Genomic DNA, 25,488 nt, shown 5'->3' on the forward strand with positions numbered 1-25,488 from the left:
TTCCTCCACCCATACTGCTCACTGATTGGTCCAGAGTAGGGCAGGGACTGGGTGATATCAGCCTGTAATCCCCTGGTCACTTTCCTGAGCTGTGTTCCCTGTCCTGTATTCCTGTATTTCTCTTGGATAATCTTCCTTCTCTGTGCTGCAGACACAATTTATGTATCTAGACTGGATTTATGGAGATTCTAGAGTTCAGCTGGCAGCAAAATGTTGATTCATGGGCACTACTTGACCTTGGCACCCAGGGCAAGTGATGTGGGTATTCTTCCACATGCTCGGATCTAGTAAGATCTCTGACAGAGCAATTCTCCCAGGGTTACTTGCTCTGTAATTTGCTGGCTGTGCCGGGTGGAGGGATATGTCTGTATAGTCTCAGACCCAAGTCACTGAGTGCAGTCTCAGGAGATGGGAGGCAGCGGTGTGGGATCTCTGCAATTTGTCTCATGTAAAAAATGAATCTACCACTGATTAATGAATACCAATATTATGAGTTCTGACCCCTACACTAAATACTCCATGTTGTACATTACAGAATTCTGATACTATATAGTCCTATCTGTTGTATCTTATACAATATGTTGTACATTTTATAGTCCCGATTTGATTGGAGGACAGACTTTTACATGGTGATAATAATGTGATAACATCCTCAAACTTTGTAACCTTAAACAGAAAGTGATAATGGGGAGGAGTCAATAACCCAATGATGGTAGTCTTCAGGATCAGTCCAGTCTTCATCTTGGTTGTTCTCCCCCCATCCTCACTCTCTGACCTCTGGTGGGGCTCAGCCCCTCTGTTATTCATGACTAAATCATGGACTAAATAAGAAAGTGCTGTATTTCTTGTGTTGAAAGGATGGCAATGAGTGATAGAGGGGTGGGGACACTCAACCTATAATCCCCTCATCACTGTCACTCCTATAAAAGACAGTTCTCGTTGTTTCCTCACTCTCTGACTAAGGTCCATGAATAAAGAAATTAACTGGTAGGAGATCAGAGGACCCATTTACTAGTTACCTTAAAGGGGGGAATTGTAAGATCCTCAGAGACAAAGCTGCCTGATGTGGGCGGAGTCCTTGTTTAGCAGAACCAATCTGCTAATGTCTAGTAATAATCTTTTTATTTGTATTTTAGTAGATGAACGGGAGATGAGGAAAACCTCAGAGGATTGTCTCACTTTGTCTCCAGACTGTAAAGTAGAAGATGAGGACATCACACAGTATAGTCCAGGAGAAAACCCGACTACCTCAAATATCCATCTGGCACCACACAGTGTAGATGGACCATCGTATTCCTCTTATCCTGAGGAACCTCAGACTGTGAGGGACGGTGCCGGACCATCGTATTCCTCTTATCCTGAGGAACCTCAGACTGTGAGGGACGGTGCCGGACCATCGTATTCCTCTTATGCTGAGGAACCTCAGACTGTGCGGGACGGTGCCGGACCATCGTATTCCTCTTATCCTGAGGAACCTCAGACTGTGAGGGACGGTGCCGTCCTTCCAACAGATAAGAGGTTTTCCTGTGTTGAATGCGGAAAGTGTTTCCATTCTAAATGCAATCTTGATGTGCATAAAAGATCTCACACAGGTGAGAAGCCATATTCCTGTCCTGAGTGTGGAAAATGTTTTGTACAAAAATCTGATCTTGTCACACATCAGCGATCTCACACAGGGGAGAAGCCGTATTCCTGTGCTGAGTGTGGAAAATGTTTTTCAGACAAGTCCAATCTTTACAAACACCAGAGATCTCACACGGGGGAGAAGCCGTATTCCTGTCCTGAGTGTGGGAAATGTTTTTCACGGAAATCTTATCTTTACACACATCAGAGATCTCACACGGGGGAGAAACCATATACCTGTATTGAGTGCGGGAAATGTTTTTTACAGAAATCAAGTCTTTCCATACATCAGAGATCTCACACAGGCGAGAAGCCATATTCCTGTATTGAGTGTGGGAAATGTTTTTCACGGAAGTCCCATCTTTACACACATCAGAGATTTCACACGGGGGAGAAGCCATTTTCCTGTCCTCAGTGTGGGAAATGTTTTTCACAGAAGTCAGATCTCTACAGACATCAGAGATCTCACGCAGGGAAAAGTCGCGTTCCTGTCCCGAGTGAGTGAATTGTTTCTCACTGAAGTCCTGTCTTCCTGTACATCAGGGATCCCACACAACCCTTGAGGTATATTAGTGCCTTGAGTGTGGGAAATGTCTTGTATATGAATGTTGCTGGACATCACAGCTCTCATGTGGGGAAGAAGCACACCCTGATATACACCTCAGATATACTCCATGGCTGATCTTCATCATGTAAGAAACGGTTCATAAGGAGATCAGAGATCACCAAAGACATGGATGAAGTGTTGTACCGTGTTGGCCATTGATAGCAGTAGAAAAATAAAAATGGAGTCATTACCTTTTATTGGCTGAGTACATTTTGTGGTGTAAGATTTCACAAACACTTAGAGACCTATTTAAAAAAAAAAGTATTTGAACACATATGACATAGTATTTGCCCATCTGTGAGGAATGTTGGTCATATTTATTTCATATTGTGATTTCCTATGATCATCAGCTCCATCTGATGTCCATAATGTGATATTCAACATTTTTTATTCTAATGGAGATATTTCAGGAAAAATAATTAATTATGGCCACTAGATGGCGCTGACGATCATAGGAAATTCCTGTGTTAATCTGCGGACAGATTTTGTAACATCTGGAGAAATGATTGTTGTGATGATAATGTGAACTGGGCACCCCAAAATCTCTGTGAGAAGAACCAGGGCAGCCATGTTGTTCAGAATTTAGAGGTGATGTGTCTAGCTTTTCCATGTGCACCTTACTGAAAAGGTTGGTTATAGATTGGGGTGGTTGTCGCTTATCTGCACAGCTTTTCGGCAGAATTTGGTGGGGGAGACACATTGGATGCCTTTAGCTGTCATTGTGCTCTTGCTGGGTGTCCATTGTGTCCCTGTACCTTTATGGAGGAGCAGGCTCCCTCCAGACAAACCTTCCCTTAATCTATACACTGCTATATGTTCTCCAACCTGGAGACTCTGAAGACTAAAGAGTTAGGATCGCAGTATATAGAGGATCCTTGGTGTGGGCACTGCGGCTTACACTTATATTTGTAAATGTGTGTAACTAGAACCTCTGTTTTTTTAGTGTGAATTGTTAGACAGGACAATTTGTTTTGTGTTTTTGCAGGCTGGCTGGTAAGTGTGCTGGGAAATGTTTATGTTGTGTGTGATGTAGAATAGGAGACACCTGCATTCTGCATACAGTCTGGCACCTCCCTTACTATGTCAGTCCTCTCAGTGTCCTCCCAGAGGCCCCCTTACCTGGCTCTACCGCTCTTCTGGCTCTCCTCTGGTTCTGCCCCATCCTCCTCCATCACACCTTCGGCTGGATACCCCGGCGGCCGACCTGAACCCTTCCGGGACCAACAGCAATGATGGCTCCACTCTCTTCCTCGGAGCTCCGTGCTCCATAACCCGGCCACCGCCACTCTTAGCAGCAGGGACAGCTCCAGCCCCAGTGCTCCATGTCCACGCCAACGTGCACACAGCGTGGCTCCTCACTTCCGCATTACGTCACCATGACGCCGCCTGGGATCACCATCTATAGGCTGATGAGGGGAGAGGGAAGGTGATTGATGGATGTGTCACTCGGCTCCGCTGCAGTCTGTCGAGAGAAGGGTACGGAGCGCTCTCCTGGGAGGGACGGGGCGGGGCTACACATCGATTATCTCGGTCGCATGCATCGGGGACACCCGAATCGCGATGCAGCGATTATATTTGACAGCCCTACTGAGCAGCCAGCTCAGAGAAGGAAGGGCTGAGCCCAGCCCTGACAGCGACAGACTACAGAAAAGACTTGTAGGATTGAGTTTCATTTAACCCAGGTGGGTAAATGGAATTTAGTCGTTCAATCCACAGGGTTTCTTTCTGGAGAATGAGTTTGTCCCACTCTCCCCTTCTGGGACTTTTTGGGACAACGGCCAAGACAAAGAATGACACAGAGGATGTATCAAATCTATGATAAAGATCCAGGTGTCGGCTAATGGGAGTAAGCATTTTTCCATTGCCCGAGTAGTACACGCTGTCATTTATTCTCTGTCTCAGTTGTCTGGCCATCTTCCCCACATAGAAAGCCCCACATTTGCAGATCATGAAGTTCACTAGACCCTGTGTATTGCAGGCTGCAGAGAATTTAGGGTAAAACATCTCACCATTAGGGAGTGTAAATCTTTGACCCGGCGATACCCAGGGACAAAATGTACATCTCCCACAACACAATGTACCTAAGGGTAATTTAGGGGTATGTACTTTGTCCCCAGTATAAAAGCTGGAGACAAGTTTGTCCCAGAATGATTTGGCTCACCTGAACTTAATTTTAGGATGCTGGCCAATGTACTTATTAAGAATAGGATCCTCCTGAAGGAGGTGCCAATGGGTAGCCATTACTTTCCACACTTCAGCATGATGGGATGAGAATCTTGTAATAAATTTAAAGGGGTTGTAAAGGTACAATTCTTTTTCCTAAATAGCTTCCTTTACCTTAGTGCAGTCCTCCTTCACTTACCTCATCCTTCCATTTTGCTTTTAAATGTCCTTATTTCTTCTGAGAAATCTTCACTTCCTGTCTGTAACTCCACACAGTAATGCAAGGCTTTCTGCCTGGTGTGGAGTGTCGTGCTCACCCCCTCCCTTGGACTGGTAGCTGGTCAGGAGATCATTGGCAAACAAATTCCTCTCCCACCCCCCAGATACAGGTTGGCATTGGCAGGTGCCCATAGCCACACCCTGTATCTGGAGATAGTGGGAGTCTTTGAAACTAAACCAATTGTAAGTATGAACCAAAGCAGTTTCAAAATTAATTAGTTGTACTTCCAACAATGATGATCCTCCTCATAGAGGAAGGTACGAATTGTCCCGACTCCCTGCTCGTGTGGGATACTGGAGTAAAGTGCCTCCACATCCAAAGTTGGACCATTCCTTCAATTTGCATGAGGAGATCCAGTGTATCTTTTGTTGATGATGGCAGGGCTGTGACATGCGACATCAGCACAGAATCAACAAGTCTACTAGCATTCTCTGTGAGAGATCCGCTACCTGAAATTATTGGTCTCCCAGGGGGAGACAAGGGATTCTTATGCACTTTGGTTAGCGCATAGAATGTCGCCACCCTAGGAGACCAAACATTCAGATTCAAACGTACACTTATTGATCAGTAAGTCCTCCTGAGTAGGCATCGGTAAGGATCTGCAAAAAATATTTTTTGAAAGAAGAGGTACGGGATGTGGAAATGCAGCGATACCAGTGAGAATAAGATAAAATATTAAAGCACATGGTTTCATAATGATTTCTGGTCATTAGCACGAAATTTCCACCTTTATCCGCTGCCTTAATTACCAAGTCGGGTGGTTTTGCAATTTCAAGATAGTCTGTCGCTGTGTCAGATTACTCTCCCTAGCATCAAGTCGTTTAATATCGCTGACTCTATTCCGTAAAAAAGTCCAAGCCTGGGGATTAGTGGAAAGGTCAGGACCGTTTTTTGATTTATTGGCAGATGGTGATAGTGTAGCAGATGCTACAGTATTGGAAGTATCAATGTCCTCATTCTCATCCAATAATTACATAAGATCACGGAGGGCTCTAAAGTCCTCCATCTTAAAATGATTGATACTTTCTGAAAACTCTCGATTCGTTAATTCGTTAACACTAAAGGCCGTTTTAAATGGTTGATAAAAATTGCAAACTAATTAGCATCACAGTCCTAATTATTGGGAAGGAAGAGGGGAATGGGAGGGGGAGAGACAAGGGAGGAGAGGGAAAAAGGTAAAGAGGGGGGTTGGTAGACCATGGGAAGGAAAACGAGGAAAGCAAATTGGGGAAAACAACAGACATACAGTAACTCAGCACCGGTAGTTTAGTCCATACAAAACAATGGGGTTATTTACTAAAGGAAAATCCACTTTGCACTACAAGTGCACTTAGAAGTTCAGTCCCTGTAGATCCGAGGGGGACATGCAAGGAAAATAAAAAACAACATTTTAGGTTGCACATGATTGGATAATAAAATCAGCAGAGCTTCCCCTCATTTCAGATCTACCCCTCAGATTTAAAGCGACTGCACTTCCAAATGCACTTTGCACTTGTAGTGCAAAGTGGATTTGCCTTACCTATCCAATGTCGGAACTCATTAATGGCTTTGCCAACATAAAATGCATTGCATATGCAGGTCATTGAATAAATAACTCCCCTCTGTGCCTCATCCTCATCACTGTGCCCCCTCCTCATCTTCACTATTCCCCCTCCTCACTGTGTCTCCTCCTCGTCATCACTGTGTCCCCTCCTCGTCATCACTGGTCCCCCTCCTCGTCATCACTGTGTCCCCTCCTCGTCATCACTGTGTCCCCTCCTCATCTTCACTGTGCCCCCTCCTTATTATTACTGTGTCCCCTTCCTCATCATCACTTTGCTACCTCCTTATCACTGTGTCATCTTTATCATCACTGCGTCTCCCTCCTCATCATCACTGTGTCCCCTTCTTATTGTGCCTCTTCCTCATCATCACTGTGTCCCCTTCTCATTGTGCCTCTACCTCATCATCACTGTGTCCCCTTCTCACTGTGCCTCTACCTCATCATCACTGTGCCCCCTTCTCATCATCACTGTGTCTCCGCCTCACTGTGCCTCTTCCTAATCTTCACTGTGTCTCCCTCCTCATCATCACTTTATCCGCTCCTCATCATCACTGTGTCCCCTTCTCACTGTGCCCCCTCCTCATCATCATTGTGTCTCCTCCTCACTGTGCCTCGTCCTCATCATCCCTGTATCACCATCACTGTGTCCTCTTCTCACTGTGCCCCTCCTCATCATCACGGCATCCACTCCTTGCTGTGCCCCCTCCTCATAATCATTGTGCCACCTCCTCATTAGCAGTGTCCCTCCTTCACTGTGACCCCTCATCATCACTGTGCCCACCCTCATCATCACTGTGTACTCCTCATTATCACTGTGTCCCCTCCTTACTTTACCCCTCCTCATCCTCACTGTGCCCCCTCTTCATCATCACTGTACCTCCTCCTCATCATTGCTGTGTCCTCTCCTCCTCATCACTGTGCCCCCTCCTCATTCTCATTGTAAGATATAGAAAGTGTTCATTGCTCAATAAACCACCAGAAACCTTTGGATAAACCCTGGCTGAGAAAGGCTGGACTAGGCAGTAATATATTTCTCTCCCCCTTGGTGGGAGTGAAGATGACCCATCTATAAGGATATACAATACATACACACACAGCACAAGGCCGTGTTCACACTACGAGACGTTTCTCGGGGCTGCAGTTCCTCTGAGCTCCACAAGATGGTGATCTCACTTCTATCAGGAAGAGACAGGAAGTGATGTCAGGTACAGACAGGCAGTTGCGGGTGAGAGGTGAGTCGGGAGGAAGTAGAGAGAAGACGTTGCTGGAAAAGGCGGCAGAGGAGGTAATAAGATCTTATTTTCTATTTACACCCAGTAACCCCGTCATGTCCGTCCTCTTCCTCCATAGTCACTGTGATGTCTTTTATCTCCAGCAGATGATGATACACACATATATAGTGTGGAAATGTAGAATAACCCCGTATATTACAATGAGGGAATTTATGGTCTGTACCACGAGGGGAGTTATTGATGTCAGTAAATGTCGGTTCCAGACATCGTATATGTGTGGGGGGAATGAAATGATAATTAAAGGTCGGCATTAGGGAAGATTTCTGTAAGATTTTACACAGGAATGATCAGCGCCCCTCCAGAGACACTATGATGAGTCTCACAATAGGAGTCTGAAAGGGACAGGACTTTGGGGGGATGAGACGGAGTATCTGCAGCCGGGACCCCGATGGGGGATTAGCATTTCGGCTCCTTATGTCGGTATTCCCCATTTACTGCTATAGAGGTGTCTATTGTTTCTCAGGCACCACAAACTCTGTAGGACTACAGAGCCCAGAACACCTAGTCATCTACAGCTGAGGGTTTCTGAGTAACTGCTGCCAGGTTACCCCAGGAGTTGTCACACTTTGTTATTAGAAAGTTTTATTGGAACAACTTTGGGTGGCTCTGGAATCTAAATATTGCGACCCATTATCAATATCCAATCTATTGTGGTTACAACCATCCTGCCGAAAAAAACAAAACAATCCCTCGTAATATGGGACAAATTTAAATTGTTCTGCGGCTTACAATTTCCTCATAATCTCTTATCGTTCCTTAAAAATACTCTTTTTTTTATCCTGCCTGGAAATTTCTTAAAACCTTTAAAGCATGGACCGCCTCTAAATTGACCCAATTACATGAAATTACTTCCTCTAATTCCTTTCTAACATTCTCTGATTTAGGTAACAGTCATGAACTTCCAAACTTGGAAACTTTTTATATGCCTAATATCCAAGGAAGACTTGCACTCGATAAATTATCATACTTTGAAAATATGTAAACGTGACCCCCATGCAAAAGGACTTATTTCGAAACATATATGCCCAACTCATTTCTAAATCAGATTCTAGTCTGCCCACATATGTGGGAATCTGATCTTGGATTCTCATTGGACACAGAAGTATGGGATAAGATTTGGATTACTACAAAATCTTTCTCTCAAAGTATAGCCGTTTTAGAAACTAACTACAAAGTACTTACACGTTGGTACTTGGCGCCAGATTCAGGTACAATTGCGGCGGCGCAACGTACCCCGTTTACGTCACACCGCCGCAAGTTTTCAGTCTAAGTCCCGATCCACAAAGCACTTACCTGTAAATTTGCGGCGGTGTATCGTAAACACGTCCGGCGCAAGCCCGCCCAATTCAAATGGGGCGGGTACCATTTAAATTAGGCCCTTCCTTTGCCGGACGTACTGCGCATGCTCCGGTCGCAATTTTCCCGATGTGCTTTGCGCGAAATTATGGCGGCGCGATGTGTTTGTGAATCGCGACGTGCGTAACATACTTACGCCGGGGAAAAAAAAAATTCAAAAGCGACGCGGGAACGACGGGCATACTTTAACATGGTGGAGTAATTTTACACCATGTTAATAGCAACGATGGGAAAAACCTTGCGGATCGCCCTAACTGCTAATTTGCATACCCGACGCTGGAATACGACGCAAACTCCACCCAGCGGCGGCCGAGGTACTGCATCCTAAGATCCGACGGTGTAAGTCAATTACACCTGTCGGATCTTAGGGCTATCTATGCGGAAATGATTCTATGAATCAGCCGCATATATAGAACAACAGATACGACGGTGTATCAGGAGATACGCCGTCGTATCTGTTCTGTGAATCTGGCCCTTGGTTCCTACCAGAATTGCGAAATTTGGCCCCAATTACTCCTCCTCTTGTTTTCGACGCTGCAATGAACCTGGATCACATTTCCATATTTGGTGGCCCTGTCCAATTGTCAAACGATTTTGGGAAGGCCTGAGCTCGACACTATTTGCAGTGTCCACCCTTCCTAATCCTTTGCGCTTTTGAATTTAAAACCGACAACTCTCTCTAATAATCAGTTCCAGCTACTGCTACAGATCACTACAGCCGCAAAACAAACAATCGCTAAAGCCTGGAAAACTCATACCCTGATATTAACTGAAACTAATTGTAGAATTATTAATCCAGCCATGGTTCATGGCAAAACAGAGGCTATAACACATGACACAATTCCTAAATTCAAAAATATATGGCTCCCTTGGATGACACATTACCTGTCTTCTAATTTTGATGCAACCCTATTGATGCCTGGGTAAATTTCTCATGCATTTTCATATATTGAATATATGATTGGAAACGCACCTTGCCTCGGAGATCCCTTCCCTTTCCTCTCTTCTCTTTCCTTTCTTTTCAAACCCTTTCGCTATTTTACTTTTCCTTTTCCTTTCTTATATTTTTCAAATTTTATCCGGTTCACATAGTGTTACTCATAATTGTATTTCTTGTTTTTTTATGATGTTATTATCCATTGGAATTTTCCCTTACTTGGAAAATGAGAGCGATAATTCCTTAACGCTTTGTTTATTAAGAACTTTAGATAGTCCCAAATTATAATTATTTTGAGACTCCCTTATGAGTGAGTTAAAAACTTGTATAGCGCTACATTTGCGAACTGAATCGCCTCAAGGCACTTGGCATACATTTTCATTCTGTTTATCCTTCAGAATAAGTGGGTCTTGAGTTTTTTTCTGAAGGCCTGGTGATTAATTTCCAATCAGATATTAGTCGGTAATGCGTTCCACAGTCGAGGTCCGTGGACTGCAAATCTTCGTTAGTCTACCGTTTTCTTAACGCTATAGGAAATGTCTCTCTGAGTTGACAATCTCTTGAATAAAGTACCAGACAACTTTATTTATAGACAAAAAATAAATAAAAAATCAGGGATGGCTGACACAAGACTCAGGCACAAATAGCTATAGAAACAGCTGAAGTTTGAAGCATCTTGCAGAAGTCAAATCATCATTCACCCGTCCTGTGAGCGGTGTCATGGAAAGTTTGCTATACGCTACGTGTAATCCATGTCTCTTGCACTAATAGAGCACCCTTTTAGCCTTTTGGTATAATGCATCTTAGTAAACCCCTGTTTCCCATATAAGTAAACAGACATGACCACCATCCTTACATCCTTTGCTCCACAGCTCGACTTCCTGACCCTCGGAGTAATTTTTATTCATATAACAATAGAGCTTGGTGGCTTCACAAATCAGCTAATCAAGCACAGGCAAGCAGGAAGGGTTTTACAACAACCAATGAACAATGACTAGGGGAGTCTTATGAGTGTGTCAGGGCTAGGGGCAGTGTGTATGATCTCCCTCCCCTGTACCTGTATGCCATCATCTTCAACTAGACAAAGGAATCCGCATGGCTTGAAATCATGGACGCTCTCCCTGACCATAATAATTCAAAGACTCTCGTTTTTACCATTGGCAGGGTGCGGGAGTACTAGCACTGGGAGACACTATGACAATACATATTAAATACATATTGATAACATTTCCACAACAAGTGTAAATAAAAACAGAGATAAGAAGCAGTATGAGAAGACAGAGGGGGGAGTCATCCCTCGATCATTGTGATCACTGCCTATTCTACACACAGAACAGGTGAACACACCGATGATTAGACTTCTGCAGCCAGCATTACCAGTGAGCGTGTGACATGATCATACCTTCTTCATGCTCAGGTATGTCGGATCCTCTCCATCCCGCCCTGCTCTGGCCACTGATCCACTTAGCAGTCACACCCACCCTCCCACTCAGAAGAGCAAAGCTATTGGCTGCCTGTCACACTGGCATTTGAAAGCCATGGGAGGGAGAGGGGGAAGCTGCACAACGCTCTGCAAGGCTACCATCCGCCTGCTGCACTGAACACATTGCTGTCTGGGCGCCTCTATCAGCAGCCCTGTCGGGAGCCTGGGGGGCAATGAGGAGGAGTAAGAGGTGAGGCAAGGGTCAGCTGTGCCCCTAGGTGGCAGTGTGCCCTAGGTGGCTGCCTAGTTTGTCTAGTTGGAGTGCCGACCCTGGCAGGGGTAGGGGAGGAGTTTGAGATGTGCAGAGAGCTGCCCCCTTAAAACTCAAGGGCCCCACACACACACAGAGGACCCCCACACCACATACAGGCACTCAGCAGGCTCCGGGCATTGCAGCTGACAGCAGTAACTGGTCCCTCAGAGCCGGTGCATGGTCCACACGGTATGGAGAATTTCGAGCTTGTGTCTGGGGGAGGAGGGGCGGTGATAAGAGTTGACTGGTGTTGGAGGGGACTTTAAAAAGGCTGAATTTGCTGCACACTCTGTTCTCAGCAATCAATACAATCACAATCACCAGGGGGAGCCTCCATTGATCTCGGGACTCTCTTTACTTTTACAGCAAGACCATTTCCTGCTGTCTTGGTTCTGCCCCCCCCCCCCCCCCTGCATTGGTGGAATGCCAGGGTCCTTCATAATGTGTCCTTTGTGACCATGATAGTTCTGTCACTGGTTCTGAGTAAACTTGAAGGGCCCTGAGAAGGTAGTGGGACTAAAGGACTCTGTTAGTGGGGCTGAAGGGCTGTGGGGGTAATCAGACTGAAAATCTCTGAGATAAGCGGGGGCTTTAGGGCTCATAAGGGCTCTTGGTTTCTGATGGTCCTCCCAACCCCACCTGCACTTACTTTTATAACCTTCTTAAAGAACTGCCAGCAATAAAAGGAAGCCTTCACCTCACCATCTCGATTGTGAAGAATTCTGTTCCAAAGCACAAAATAGACCAAGAAAACAAATCCCTCACTCCTGCTGTCATCCTCCTATTCACACTGGTTTTCCAATGGAGGGAAGAAAACAGACTTCTCCCCAAGAGCTCTCTACTCCACCAGCTGCATCGTCCTGCTATCCAATCCAATCCCTTCTCTCTGTGTGTGTCAGGTTCCTATAAGGTGTCAGGATGTCACTGTCTATTTCTCCATGGAGGAGTGGGAGTATTTAGAAGGACACAAGGATCTCTACAAGGACGTCATGATGGAGAATCAGCCGCCCCTCACATCACCAGGTAAGAGGAGACTTTATTGTAAAGGAGAGAGCAGTACGGAGGCTCCACCTAGATCCCCCATCATCTGATAAACACATAGAAACAATGTATTCAGTCAGTGTGTGTGTTTCCTACAGATGGATCCAGTAATGGGAACCCACCAGAGAGATGTCCCCGTCCTCTGTATTCCCGGGATTCCACACAGGAAGGTCACACCATCCCCCACCATCATCAGGTAGATAATTGACAATTATTGGTAGTTCTGATTTATACACAGCATGTTTGTTACGATGAATGTTTTATTATATATTCAGAGTGTAAACCTCTGGGATGATAATATTGATGTTAAAGAAGAGTATAAAGAGGAGGATGAGAAGTATGGAGTGATGGAGGAGTTTTCAGAAGGACACAAGGATATGATGGAGCCACCTAATACCAGGAACCCCCCAGAGAGATGTCCCCGTCCTCTGTATTCCCGGGATTCCACACAGGAAGGTCACACCATCCCTCACCATCATCAGGTAGATGAGTGACAATTATTGGTAGTTCTGATTTATACACAGCATGTTTGTTACAATGAATGTTTTATTATATATTCAGAGTGGAAACCTCGGGGATGATAATATTGATGTTAAAGAAGAGTATAAAGAGGAGGATGAGAAGTATGGAGTGATGGAGGAGTTTTCAGAAGGACACAAGGATATGATGGAGCCACCTAATACCAGGAACCCACCAGAGAGATGTCCCCGTCCTCTGTATTCCCGGGATTCCACACAGGAAGGTCACACCATCCCCCACTGTTACAAGGTTGGTGGGTTAGAGATTATAAAACGCACTTATAGAGACAATGGCCCAGATTCACGTATAACGGCGTAAAATTGTGCGGGCGTAACGTATCTGATTTACGTTACGCCTCCGCAACTTACACGGGCAAGTGCTGTATTCTCAAAGCACTTGCTCCGTAAGTTGCGGCGGCGTAGCGTAAATCGGCCGGCGTAAGCCCGCCTAATTCAAATTTGGATATGGGGGGCGTGTTTTATGTAAAACTACTGTGACCCGACGTGATTGACGTTTTTGCAGAACGGCGCATGCGCCGTCCGTGGAATTTCCCAGTGTGCATTGCTCCAAAGTACGCCGCAAGGACGTCATTGGTTTCGACGTGAACGTAAATGACGTCCAGCCACATTCACGGACGACTTACGCAAACGACGTAACTTTTTCAAATTTCGACACGGGAACGACGGCCATACTTAACATTGTTACACTTCACTTATGCCTCATATAGCAGGGGCAACTATACGCCGGGAAAAGCCTAACGTAAACGTTGTAACTTTACTGCGTCGGCCGCGCGTACGTTCGGGAATTCGCGTATCTAGCTAATTTGCATACTCGACGCAAGCGCCACCTAGCGGTAAAAAAAAAATGCAGTTTAGATCCGAAAGCGTAAGAGACTTACGCCTGTCGGATCTAATGGATATCTATGCGTAACTGATTCTAAGAATCAGGCGCATAGATACGACTGCCCAGACTCAGAGATACGACGGCGTATCTGGGGATACACATTCGTATCTCGTTTGCGAATCTGGGCCAATGTGTGGATTTTTTATGTGATGTCACAAAAATAAAGCTTATATCTTACAGATGATATTCTCTCTCATTTTCTTGATTTAGAGTGGAGATCCAATTGATATCAAATTTGAGGTTAAAGCAGAAGAAGAAGAGAGGTATGTGAGGGATGATCAGCAGTCTATGGAGGAGGATGGAATAATGAGGCTAATTCTAGAGGACGGCACTTCTACAGAGATCAGCACAGGTGGGTCATTATCACTAAATACATTCCTCCACCCATACTGCTCACCGATTGGTCCAGAGTAGGGTTGGGACTTGGTGATATCAGCCTGTAATCCCCTGGTCACTTTCCTGAGCTGTGTTCCCCGTCCTGTATTCCTGTATTTCTCTCGGATAATCTTCCTTCTCTGTGCTGCAGACACAATTTATGTCTCTAGACTGGATTTATGGAGATTTCCGAGTTCAGTTGGAAGCACAATGTTCATTTTCACCATAGGCATTGCTCTACCTAGGCATCTGGGGAATGCGTCTTGGGTCTTGTGCCACATATTCAGGTCTAGAAAAATCTCTGACAGAGCAATTCTCCCAGGTTACTTGCTCTGTTGTCTGCTGGCTGTGCCGGGTGGAGGGATATGTCTGTATAGTCTCAGACCCAAGTCACTAAGTGCAGTCTCAGGAGATGGCAAGCAACGGTGTGGGACCTCTGTAACTTGTCTAATGCAAACATTTAAGCTTCCACCGATTACGGAAAACCAATATTATGAGTCCTGACCCTTACACTGTATAATTTATATTGCACATTACATACTCCTGACCCCTGCACTATATACTCTATGTTGTGCATTACATCATTCTGATACTATATAGTCCTATCTGTTGTATCTTATACAATATGCTGTAAATTACATAGTCCTGACTTCTGCTCTCTCCCCTCTACCCATTGCTATACATACACATAATGGCCCGGATTCACATACATCGGCGCATATTTATGCCGGCGTGGCGTATCGAATATACGCTACGCCGATGCAGCTCAGAGAGGCAAGCACAGTATTCACAAACTACTTGCTCCCACTCGCTGTCAAATCTACGCTGGGTTTTCCTCGGCGTAAGTCAGCGTAGGTGGAAGTGGGCGTGAGCCATGCTAATTAGGCGTGACCCCATGCAAATGATGGGCCAAGCGCCATAGAAGTACTTAAAATGAACGGCGCATGCGCCGTCCCGTGGCCGCATGCTCAGAATCACGTCGAAACAACTGCCTAAGATACGTCGAATCACTGCCTACGACGTGAACGTAACCTACGCCTATTCATATTCACGTACTACGTAAACAATATAAAATACGACGGCTGTGTTCCCTGGTCCATACCTTTGCATGGGTTGTGCCTCCTATATGGGGAATAACTTTACGCCGGACGTACGACTTACGCAAACCGCGTATATTATGCGCCGGGCGCAAGTACGTTCGTGAATCGACGTATCTCCCTCATTTCCATATTTGAATAGGAAATCAATGGGAGCGCCCCTTGCGGCCAGCGTAAATATACGCCCACGAAACGCCGGCGTAGGAAAGTTACGTCTGTCGGATGAAGCCTATTTTCAGGCGTATCTTGGTTTCGGAGTCCGGCGCATAGATAAGACGGCGCATATTTGCACGTACGCGGCGTATCTGCAGAAACGTCGGCGTAAGTGCTTTGTGAATCCGGGCCTATATGTATTCTCTTTTGTTACGCCCATTTCTGATGATTTGATTGGAGGACAGACTTTAACATGTTGATAATAATGTGATAAAATCCTCACATTTTGGAACCTTAAACAGAATGATAATGAGGGAGGAGTCAATAACCCAATGATGGTGGTCTTCAGGATCAGTCCAGTCTTCATCTTAGTTGTTCTCCCCCCATCCTCACTCTCTGACCTCTGGTGAGGCTCAGCCCCGCTGTTATTCATGACTAAATCATGAACTAAATAAGGAAGTGCAGGACTTCTTGTGTTGGGAAGATGGCAATGAGTGATAGAGGGGGTGGGGACATTCGTCCTATAATCTCCTCATCACTGTCTCTCCTTTAAAAGACAGTTCTCATTGTTTCCTCACTCTCTGACTAAGGTCCATGAATAAAGAAATTATCTGGTAGGAGATCAGAGGAGCCATTTACTAGTTACCTTGAGGGGGGAATTGTAAGATCCTCAGAGACAAAGTTGTCTGATGTGGGCGGAGTCCTGGTTTAGGGGAACCAATCTGCTCATGTCTAGTAATAATCGTTTTATTTCTATTTTAGTAGATGGACGGGAGATGAGGAAAACCTCAGAGGATTGTCTCACTTTGTCTCCAGACTGTAAAGTAGAAGATGAGGACATCACACAGTATAGTCCAGGAGAAAACCCAACTACCTCAAATGTCCATCCGGCACCACACAGTTTAGATGGACCATCGTATTCTTCTTATCCCGAGGAACCTCAGACTGTGAGGGGCGGTGCCATCCTTCCAACAGAGAAGAGGTTTTCCTGTACTGAGTGCGGGAATTTTTTTTCACGGAAGTCCAGTCTTGACACACATCAGAGATCTCACACAGGACAGAAGCCTTATTCCTGTCCTGAGTGCGGGAAATGTTTTTCAGCGAAGTCCAATCTTTACAAACATCAGAGGTTTCACACGGGGGAGAAGCCGTATTCCTGTCCCGAGTGTGGGAAATGTTTTTCACAGAAGACCCATCTTTACACACATCAGAGATCTCACACAGGGGAGAAGCTGCATTCCTGTCCTGAGTGCGGGAAATTTTTTTCGCGGAAGTCCGGTCTTTACACACATCAGAGATCTCACACAGGACAGAAGCCTTATTCCTGTCCTGAGTGTGGGAGATGTTTTTCAGTGAAGTCCAATTTTGACACACATAAGAGATCTCATACGGGGGAGAAGCCGCATTCCTGTCCTGAGTGCGGGAAATGTTTTTCAGCGAAGTCAAATCTTTCCAGACATCGGAGATCTCACACAGGGGAGAAGCCGGTTTCCTGTCATGAGTGAGGGAATTGTTCCTCACTGAAGTCCTGTCTTCCTGTACATCAGGGATCCCACACAACCCTTGAGGTGTATTAGTGCCTTGAGTGTGGGAAAGGTCTTCTATATGAATGTTGCTGGACATCACAGCTCTCATGTGGGGAAGAAGCACACCCTGATATACACCTCAGATATACTCCATGGCTGATCTTCATCATGTAAGAAACATCTTGTCCAATGGACTAAACTGGCTTTCCATTATCCTTGTTCCTTATCTACCAGAGAGATTAGCAGTGGTGTGGAAGTTCATTGAAAACTACAAGCCGACATCGGCAAAAGACAGAACTCTGAATGAATGGCACGGCCGTGCTCTTTTCATAAAGTGACAGCCGGTACGGGAAATTTCTCCCCGCACTGCTGTCACATAGAGTGCTCGGATCGCTGAGCCACTGCAGGAACAAGTAACATCTCCCCGAAGGTGACCGTTTTCTTTAACCCTTTCACTGCCAGAGATGGTTTTGCATTTTTCTTTTCTACCCACATTTAACCCCTTCAATACCGGACACTTTCACCCCCTTCCTGCCCAGGCCAATTTTCATCTTTCAGCACTCTCACACATTGAATGACAATTGCGCGGTCATGTAACACTGTACACATATGATATATTTTTTTCCCCCGCACAAATAGAGCCTTTTTTTGGTGGTATTTGATCACCACTGGGGTTTTTATTGTTTGTTCTACAAATAAAAAAGACTGAATATTTGGGGAAACAATAATTTTTCTTTGTTTCTGTTATACAAATTTGTAAATAAGTAAGTTTTCTTCTTCACTGATAGGCAGCACTGATGAGGAGATACTGGCAAGCATCCCTGGTGGGCACTGATTGGCATCATAGACGAGTACTGTTGGTCATCACTGGTGGGGCACAGGTGCTCATTACTGGTGATCATGGCTGATGGGTCTGTACTGATAATGCTGAATATCAGTGCAGATCCCCCCTGTCAGGAGATTCACTGATTAGCTCTCCTCTACTCACACCTTGAATAGAGGAAAACATGAATAGAGGAAAGACGATAACTAGCACTTCCTGGTTACGATGAGCTTTGATTGGACACAGCTGATCACATGATAAAGAGCCTACATCATAGGCTCTTTACCGAGATTGGAGAAGCGGTGTGTCAGAGTGACATAACACACCACCAATCTCCTCGCACCCGATCGGCGTATTTATCTGGATGTCATATGATGTCCAGTCAGGATAATGGAACCCCCGCCTGGTCGTTATTCTGCTATAGACAGGAAGGAGTCAAAAAAATTTTTTAGGCCTGAAGATTATAAAAAAAACATGATATATTTTCTGAAAGCAGACACCATGGAGAATAAAATAGTGGTAGTTCCAATGTCACACTTTTTTATCGCAAAAGTCTAGGAAATGCAACATTTCTGTAAAAAACACACTAAAGTAAATTTTAGGGGGCACAAAAACACAATAAGTTACCCAATTTTTTGGTAAAATATAAAAGATGAGGTTGCACCGAGTAAATAGATACCTAACATGGCAAACCTTAAATTTGTGTACGTCTGTGAAATGGTGACAGACTTCAGTACCCTATATTTTATGTAGGCAATGCTTTAAAAATTCCCCTATAGGTCTGGTGTAGAATTATTGCTCTCATTCCAGTGTGCACGGTGTTGGATCAGTAGGTACCTTAGTTTGAAACACCATGTTGAGTGTCCCCACCACCTCACTCCAGTATCGATGTAACTTCGGGCAGCGCCACAAAAGATGGATGAGATCCCCATCATGCTGCTGACAACGGCAGCACATAGGGTCCGCCAGTCTGCCCATCTTATGTAGTATTACCAGAGTGCAGTGTACTCTTAGTATTATGTACAGTTGGGAAACTTTTTGTGCCACATTCAGAAAACAAGTGGTTATGGACTGGAGGACTTCTTCCCACTGGTTTCCCATAATTTGGCCTAGGTCTCTCTCCCACAAAGACACCGCCTTACTGCAAGTGTTCGGATAGCAACATTTGGTAGCATTGGGAAATAATCTCCTTGGTCTCAGTGGTGGATTGCAGTACATGGAATACAGGAGTGGACGACAGCGTCCACTCCCCCGCATCCCCCTGCTGAGCAATAGCATGCTGGGGGGGTTAGGCCCTGTACACACGACCGGATCTGTCCACTGGGATTTATCCACGGATCCGTTCCAGCAGACAAATCCGGTCGTGTGTACGGCCTAGCGGACATTTTTCGGCGGACATTTGTCCAGCCGACCGTTTTCAAGCGGATAAAAATTTCTTAGCATGCTAAGAAATCTATCCGCTGGAAACCTGTCCGTCGGACTTATCCGGTCGTCTGTACAGACTCACTGGATAAGTCCGACCGATCCCCATCCCTCGCATGCGTCAAAGTGATTTGACGCATGCGTACAAGTATTTACCTTCCAGGGTCGCGCGCGTCATCGCGGCCACGTCACCGCGTATGTTTTCCGTGGGGATTTTGATCTGATGGTGTGTACAGCCATCAGATCAAAATCCAGAGCAGAAATGTCCGATGGAATTTCTTGTGAAAAAACGAAATGTCCAATGGAAACGGTCCGGCGGACCGTTTTCATCGGATATCCACTCGTGTGTACAGGGCCTTAAAGGTATGAGTATAGCATAGTGGCAGGTAGGTTGAATTTAGCTTGTAGTTCAGGGAAGGATACCAGCTTACCGTCATTAAATACTTGTGATAACATAGTCACACCATGAGCGTGCCAACGGAACCCCTGCTGCAACTTAGCCAGCTCCACGCATGAGCAATTATCCCATATTGGGCTAAAGTCTGTGAACCCCCGTACCCCCTGGAGCTGCCTGCTCTTGTTCTAGTGGTGCAACGGATCGTCATTTATCCGTGATCCGAACCGCACACACGTGATCCGCGGATTGATTTATGAAAAAAAAAAGTTGTGCACATGTTCAGTCCACACACAGCATGGTCATGGCGAGCAGAGGCACAGAGATGCTTGAACGCCCTGCGTCATTTAAATCCCCTGTATGAGAGCGTTTTGGCTTTCCTGTCAAATATAATGATGGAGGAAAGAGGTTAGTGGATAAAACCATGACGGTGTGTAGGCACTGTGGCACAAGAAAGCCATATGACAGTGGAAACACATCAAGCATGGCCACGCATTTGAATCGACATCACCCGGTGTTTCACTGACAGGAGTGAAAATGATAGCGAAAACAAAAGCTGCTCAACAACCGTATATCACCGCGGCATTTAAGCAGCCCCTTGTTACACAATCAGACCGGGCTAAAGCCATCACAAATGCTATCGGTGTGTTTATAGGTGCAGACATGAAGCCATATTCGGTTGTGCAAAACGAGGGATTTAAACACATGCTGAAAGTGCTTGAGCCACTTTACGACATATTTTTTTTTTTGCTGATCCGAACCGTGACTCTGATCCGAGAAACGATCCGAACCGTGAGTTTTTGGATCCGTTGCACCCCTACCTTGTTCCATATTTTTTGGATTAGCGCTAGCGTTGGAGTCTGTTTATTGGATTTCAGTAACATTTGCGCCTTCAGTCCCAGCGGGATAGTCTCGGCTCCTGATGCAAACAGCATCAGTTGCGCCGCCGAGCCCACCGGATCCCGGGACATAGAGCCTACAAAATGTTGCAGCTGGGCAGCAATATAGTACAACCAAGGGTTCGGGACCACCAACCCTCCGCTATCCTTAGAATGTTGTAGCTGCTCCAGCTTAATCCTAGGGGGCCGAACATTCCACAGCAGCTGCCGGTAAAGGGTGTTTACCACAGTTGTGTAGAAAGTATAGCAACTGGGGCATCAGAATCATTTTAATTAAGTTGGCCTTGCCTGCCAGTGACAGGGGTACACATTCAGGGAGCAGTTAACCATAGTTAACCATAGAGCCAGTGGAGAGTGGTCTGACATTCCCCGTGGGAAATATCCCACCCTAGAGGTGCTGCCTACCAGGTTTGGGGTACCCACACAGAGATCAATTCGGGACAATGACCCATGGGTCTTGGAAAAACATGAGAATTGTTTACCGTCAGGGTTGCGAATACACCATATATCAGTCCAACCCACCCCTGCCAGTAGTCGGCTAAGAGCAGTGCCTCGGCCACCTCTAGGGGGTGTCACGGGGGGGGGGGCCTATCTAATCTGGGATCTAAATAGCAATTAAAATAACCCATAATCAGAACCGGGGTATCAGGTTTGTTTGGCAGGTAGGACAGCAGCAACTGTAGCACCTCCCGAAAAAACGGGGGTGGGGAGTATATACACAAAAGCTAGAATCATGGTAATGGTAAATATTTTAGAATATAGAAACACAAATCTGCCAGATATGTCAACGAGGGAGTCCAGCTCCTGGTAGGCCAGCACTTTGTGTATCAGTACACTTACACCACGGGAAAAGGCAGAGTATGTGGAGTGATAGGCCTTCCCCACCCAGGCATATTGCAAGAACCCAACAGTGTCTCTCTGCAGGTGAGTCTCCTGCAGGCCAATTATAGCAGGATGGAACTTCCGCAATTATAGCAGGATGGTACTTTTTAAGGGATCATTCACCTTCCAGTAAGTGAGCAGTCTGGAGTAGACATCAAATATTGTACCACATGTAAGGCAGTAGTGGAGTAACCCATACATTGAAAAAACATTAGGAAAATTATTGGGGTGGCATCTCACCTGCGGCTCACTCCCTGTTAAAGGGGCAAAACAGGGGCCTCCCACATATTGTAGGGTTTGCGTGGTAAAAGCCCTCCTTGTACCAACCGAGCACCAACACCAGAGCCATGTCAACCAAAGCAAAAGGCCCCCGTACAGGCGATGTGCACAATTACATGTCCCCTGTGCACAGGAACTTAAAATGGTGAAAGAAAAAAAACAAAAGGTGGTATAATTTCACTAGCTGATTGTAAGAATGAAGTATAGGCCCTCCTATGGCGAGATGAAAACTTCAAAGGGTAAATTGGCGCCATTCATGCATGGTGAAGATGAACAAAGCAGCATCAACCTTCTCCATCATCACGACCCCAGTGGCGAAGAGCTTGTTCATTCTGATCCAGCCATCCTGCGGCATCCTGTGCATTTAAAAAAAAAGTGGTTCTGATCTCTGGCTGTTATTCGAATCTTGGCAGGGAACAGCATGGCGTATGGTAGCTGTAGCTTCTGTAGCCGCCTTTTAACATCTGCATTGCACTTCTGCTGAAAAGTCAGGATAGAAAGATATTCTGGTGCTATTATGTTGCACAGCACCCTTTTCTCTTGCAAGTCGCAGCACAACCTCATGATCCCTGTAGTTCAGGAGCCTTGCTAGCATCACTCTCGGGGGGTTGCCAGGTGGGAGGGGACACGGTGGCACCCTGTGCGCCCGCTCTATCGTGTAGAGAGGAGAGGAGAGAAAACCTCCTTGCCGAACACCTCCTGCAGCCAACCTTTAGGCCCCGTTCACACCTATGTGAATTGGTTGTGGCTTACACTGCATCCAATTCACATGACATTATAAAATACATTGTTTTTAATGAGGCTGGTTCACATATGTGCGATGCATTCGCACTGCACATTGCCCAAAAAACGCGTGCATTTTCTAAGCATTGCGGCGCGGCTCAGGTGCGAATTCAGGCCCATTATCTTCTATGGGCACGCATTTGATTTGCAGATGTGTTCAGTTCTCAACAGGATTTCTCTCCATGCTCACTACACTTCTCCCCCCCCCCTCTCCCAGGTCAGCAAGTCCGCAGCTACACCACACATGAAATGCTGAACAGCTCTGTTTTCTTTATCGTACATCATGGGACACAGCCGCATAGCCATTACATGTGGGTTATAGAGTCTACCTTCAGTTGATGGACAGTGGTGTAATCAATTAAACAGGATGTTCCCTCACTATATAACCCCTCCCCTACTGGGAGTACCTCAGTTTTTTCATCAGTGTCTAAGGTGTTGGTCACGAGTTAACATGTGCTCTTAGGAGCTCCACTGGAGGGATCCATGCTGGATGTAAACAGCCTCCATAAATCCGGATCCATCCAAGGTGCTTCATAGCCAAAGTGGACGGTACCCGGGCCTCGGTACGAAGAACGAGGTTTAGCCTATAATGCCTCTCTGCGGAGGGCTGGATCCTGGGTTCCAGAACTTTGTGCCTTCTAAGGACCAAATGTTTTTTCTGCTGCCAGGGTGCTATATAGGTCCAGGGGTGTGGTGTTCCTGCCATGGACCCCGGTCCCTGAAGGTCTAGGACTATACCCACGGTGAAGGGGGAAGATTGGGCCTCTTGCTTGGCAATACCCTGCAGCGTGGAAAGGTAAGAGAGGGACCTACGGGACTTGGTTTGACAGTAGGTCTTCTGTAGGGGACCATGGGTCTCGCCTAAATTATGTTTCTATGCATGGGCAATGTAAACCACGATGTCTTCTGAGACGGGATGGCTCAGGGCACCCATATACCTCCTCTAGCCGGCATGTAGCCTGGGCCACTATGTCTGTTCAGACAGGATGGCTGTAGTACCCATATATCTCCCCTTGAAGGGGCTGGTACATAAAAAAAAAATGCCCTTAATCCTATGCAAAGGATTGTCTTCCATGAGTAGCTGCAAGTCTTATCTGTTTTTCCACTACTATGGGCATTTAAAGACATGCCTGATGTTTTCGCTTACCATGCTTTCCAAAGACGGAAGCTTAAGTGTTAGCTGGTCTATTGTTCGTCCCACTTCCTCAGCTTCAGGCTCTACCATGTCGCATGTGCTCACCGGCTCAGTGCAGTCGCAGAGAGGGCTCTTTAAAAAGGCCCAGACGTCAGAGCTCTGTAAAGCTAGGGGGACACAAACGTAAGCACCTTGTGTGAGTTGGATACAGATTCATCTAAGACGCCTACTCCGCATCTAGCTGTGCAGATTAGCAGGCATTGTTGCTGCCAGACTAAGTTCAGCTGTTGATGCACCTGGGTTAAGTTCCTCTGCTTTTAGCTTAGGACTTTTGTCTCCCCATTAAATAAGGTCAGGGGTAGGAATATGAAAAGGAATCGCCACCTGAACCTGGTGGCCCCTTATTCTTCCCTGTAGAGACTTAAACAGCTCACAGATTAAACCATCAGACCTGTCAGGCAACGTACACACGTCTGAGGAACTCGACGTGCCAAACACATCAAGTTCCTCGTCGAGTTCAGTGTTGAAGCCGCAGAGGATCTCGGCGGGCCGACTTTCCTCATTGAACAACGAGGAAATAGAGAACATGTTCTCTATTTGGCCCGACGAGTTCCTCGTCGGCTTCCTCGCTGAAAAGTGTACACACGACCGAGTTTCTCGGCAGAATCCAGCTCCGAACGAGTTTCTGGCTGAATTCTGCCGAGAAACTCGGTCGTGTGTACGGGGCCTCAGGCATTGCAGCCACTCTGCATGTGTTTTGTTTTTTGCATCGCATTTGTTGATCTACAAAAGGTTAACAGCTATGTTCGCAGCATCCTCACAAGAAGCAAAAAAAAAAGCAGGGTGTGTCCCTTTTCCTGCTTTAATCCTTAAACAAAGGGATTAGAAGAGCTGGGGATGAAGGTTCACTGTCAGAGGACAGGAGCTGCAGCCTAACGAGGAGAAGCTATCAAAAGCCCTACAGGTTCTGATTGCACCTGCAGTCTTTTCAGAGATTCATGGTGCATATTACTTCCCTCAGCCTACTCGGCCAAAGCCTCTGTCTTCTCCTTAGAGTGTAAAGAGAGTTTTTCCTATAGGTGGCTAGTAAGACCTCCATATGGTCCTCAGCCTGGTGTCGGCTTCAGGCTAACCAAATGCACATCTGAGGGATGCACAGTTGCTGGTACACATTGCTAACGTCTCTTAATTGAGGAAACGCACATCTACAGAGGATAACTTCCTCTTTACCAGTCCGCATGTTGCATAAGATACAGAATGCATGTGGGATAAAAACAAGTAACAGAGCATAAGGATACATGTTTCTGTCTGTATGGTGTTGCATGTTTGTTAGCGTTTCATAGAAATGCTTGAGTGCATAAAGATGCTAGTTACCTGATTACTCAATTCCTGGATTACCCAAGGATATTTGGTCACACAGAGAGACTTGTTTCCACAGAAAGGCCTAAAATTGCATAAAGACATTTGTATGCATAAAAATGCTGGATCACACATGGGTACCTGATCACCCAAATCCTTGATTACCCAAGGATGTTTGGTCACACAGAAGAGGTTTGTTTCCACAGAAATGCCTAAAATTGCATAAAGTTGCTTGGATACAAAAAAGATGCTGGATCACACATGGTTACCTGATCATCCGCGTCCTGGATTACCCAAGGATATTTGGTCACACAGAGAGGCTTGTTTCCACAGAAGTGCCTAAGTTCGCATAAAGATGCTT

The 25,488-nt window shown here is 45.8% G+C and overlaps 1 protein-coding gene across 1 annotated transcript; it reads left to right on the top strand.

Moving 5' to 3' along the window:
- Window positions 1–1,450: 1,450 nt before the first annotated feature.
- On the top strand, window positions 1,451–17,130 carry LOC120935245 (gastrula zinc finger protein XlCGF17.1-like; the record flags this gene model as incomplete). Its single annotated transcript, XM_040347410.1, has 2 exons — window positions 1,451–2,078; window positions 16,664–17,130. Coding segments are annotated over 2 exons (1,095 nt in total), but the record flags the coding sequence as incomplete, so codon positions are not given.
- Between the last annotated feature and the right edge of the window lie 8,358 nt (window positions 17,131–25,488).

The sequence above is a fragment of the Rana temporaria genome, chromosome 4, assembly GCF_905171775.1.
Source record: "Rana temporaria chromosome 4, aRanTem1.1, whole genome shotgun sequence".
Lineage (NCBI taxonomy): Eukaryota > Metazoa > Chordata > Amphibia > Anura > Ranidae > Rana > Rana temporaria.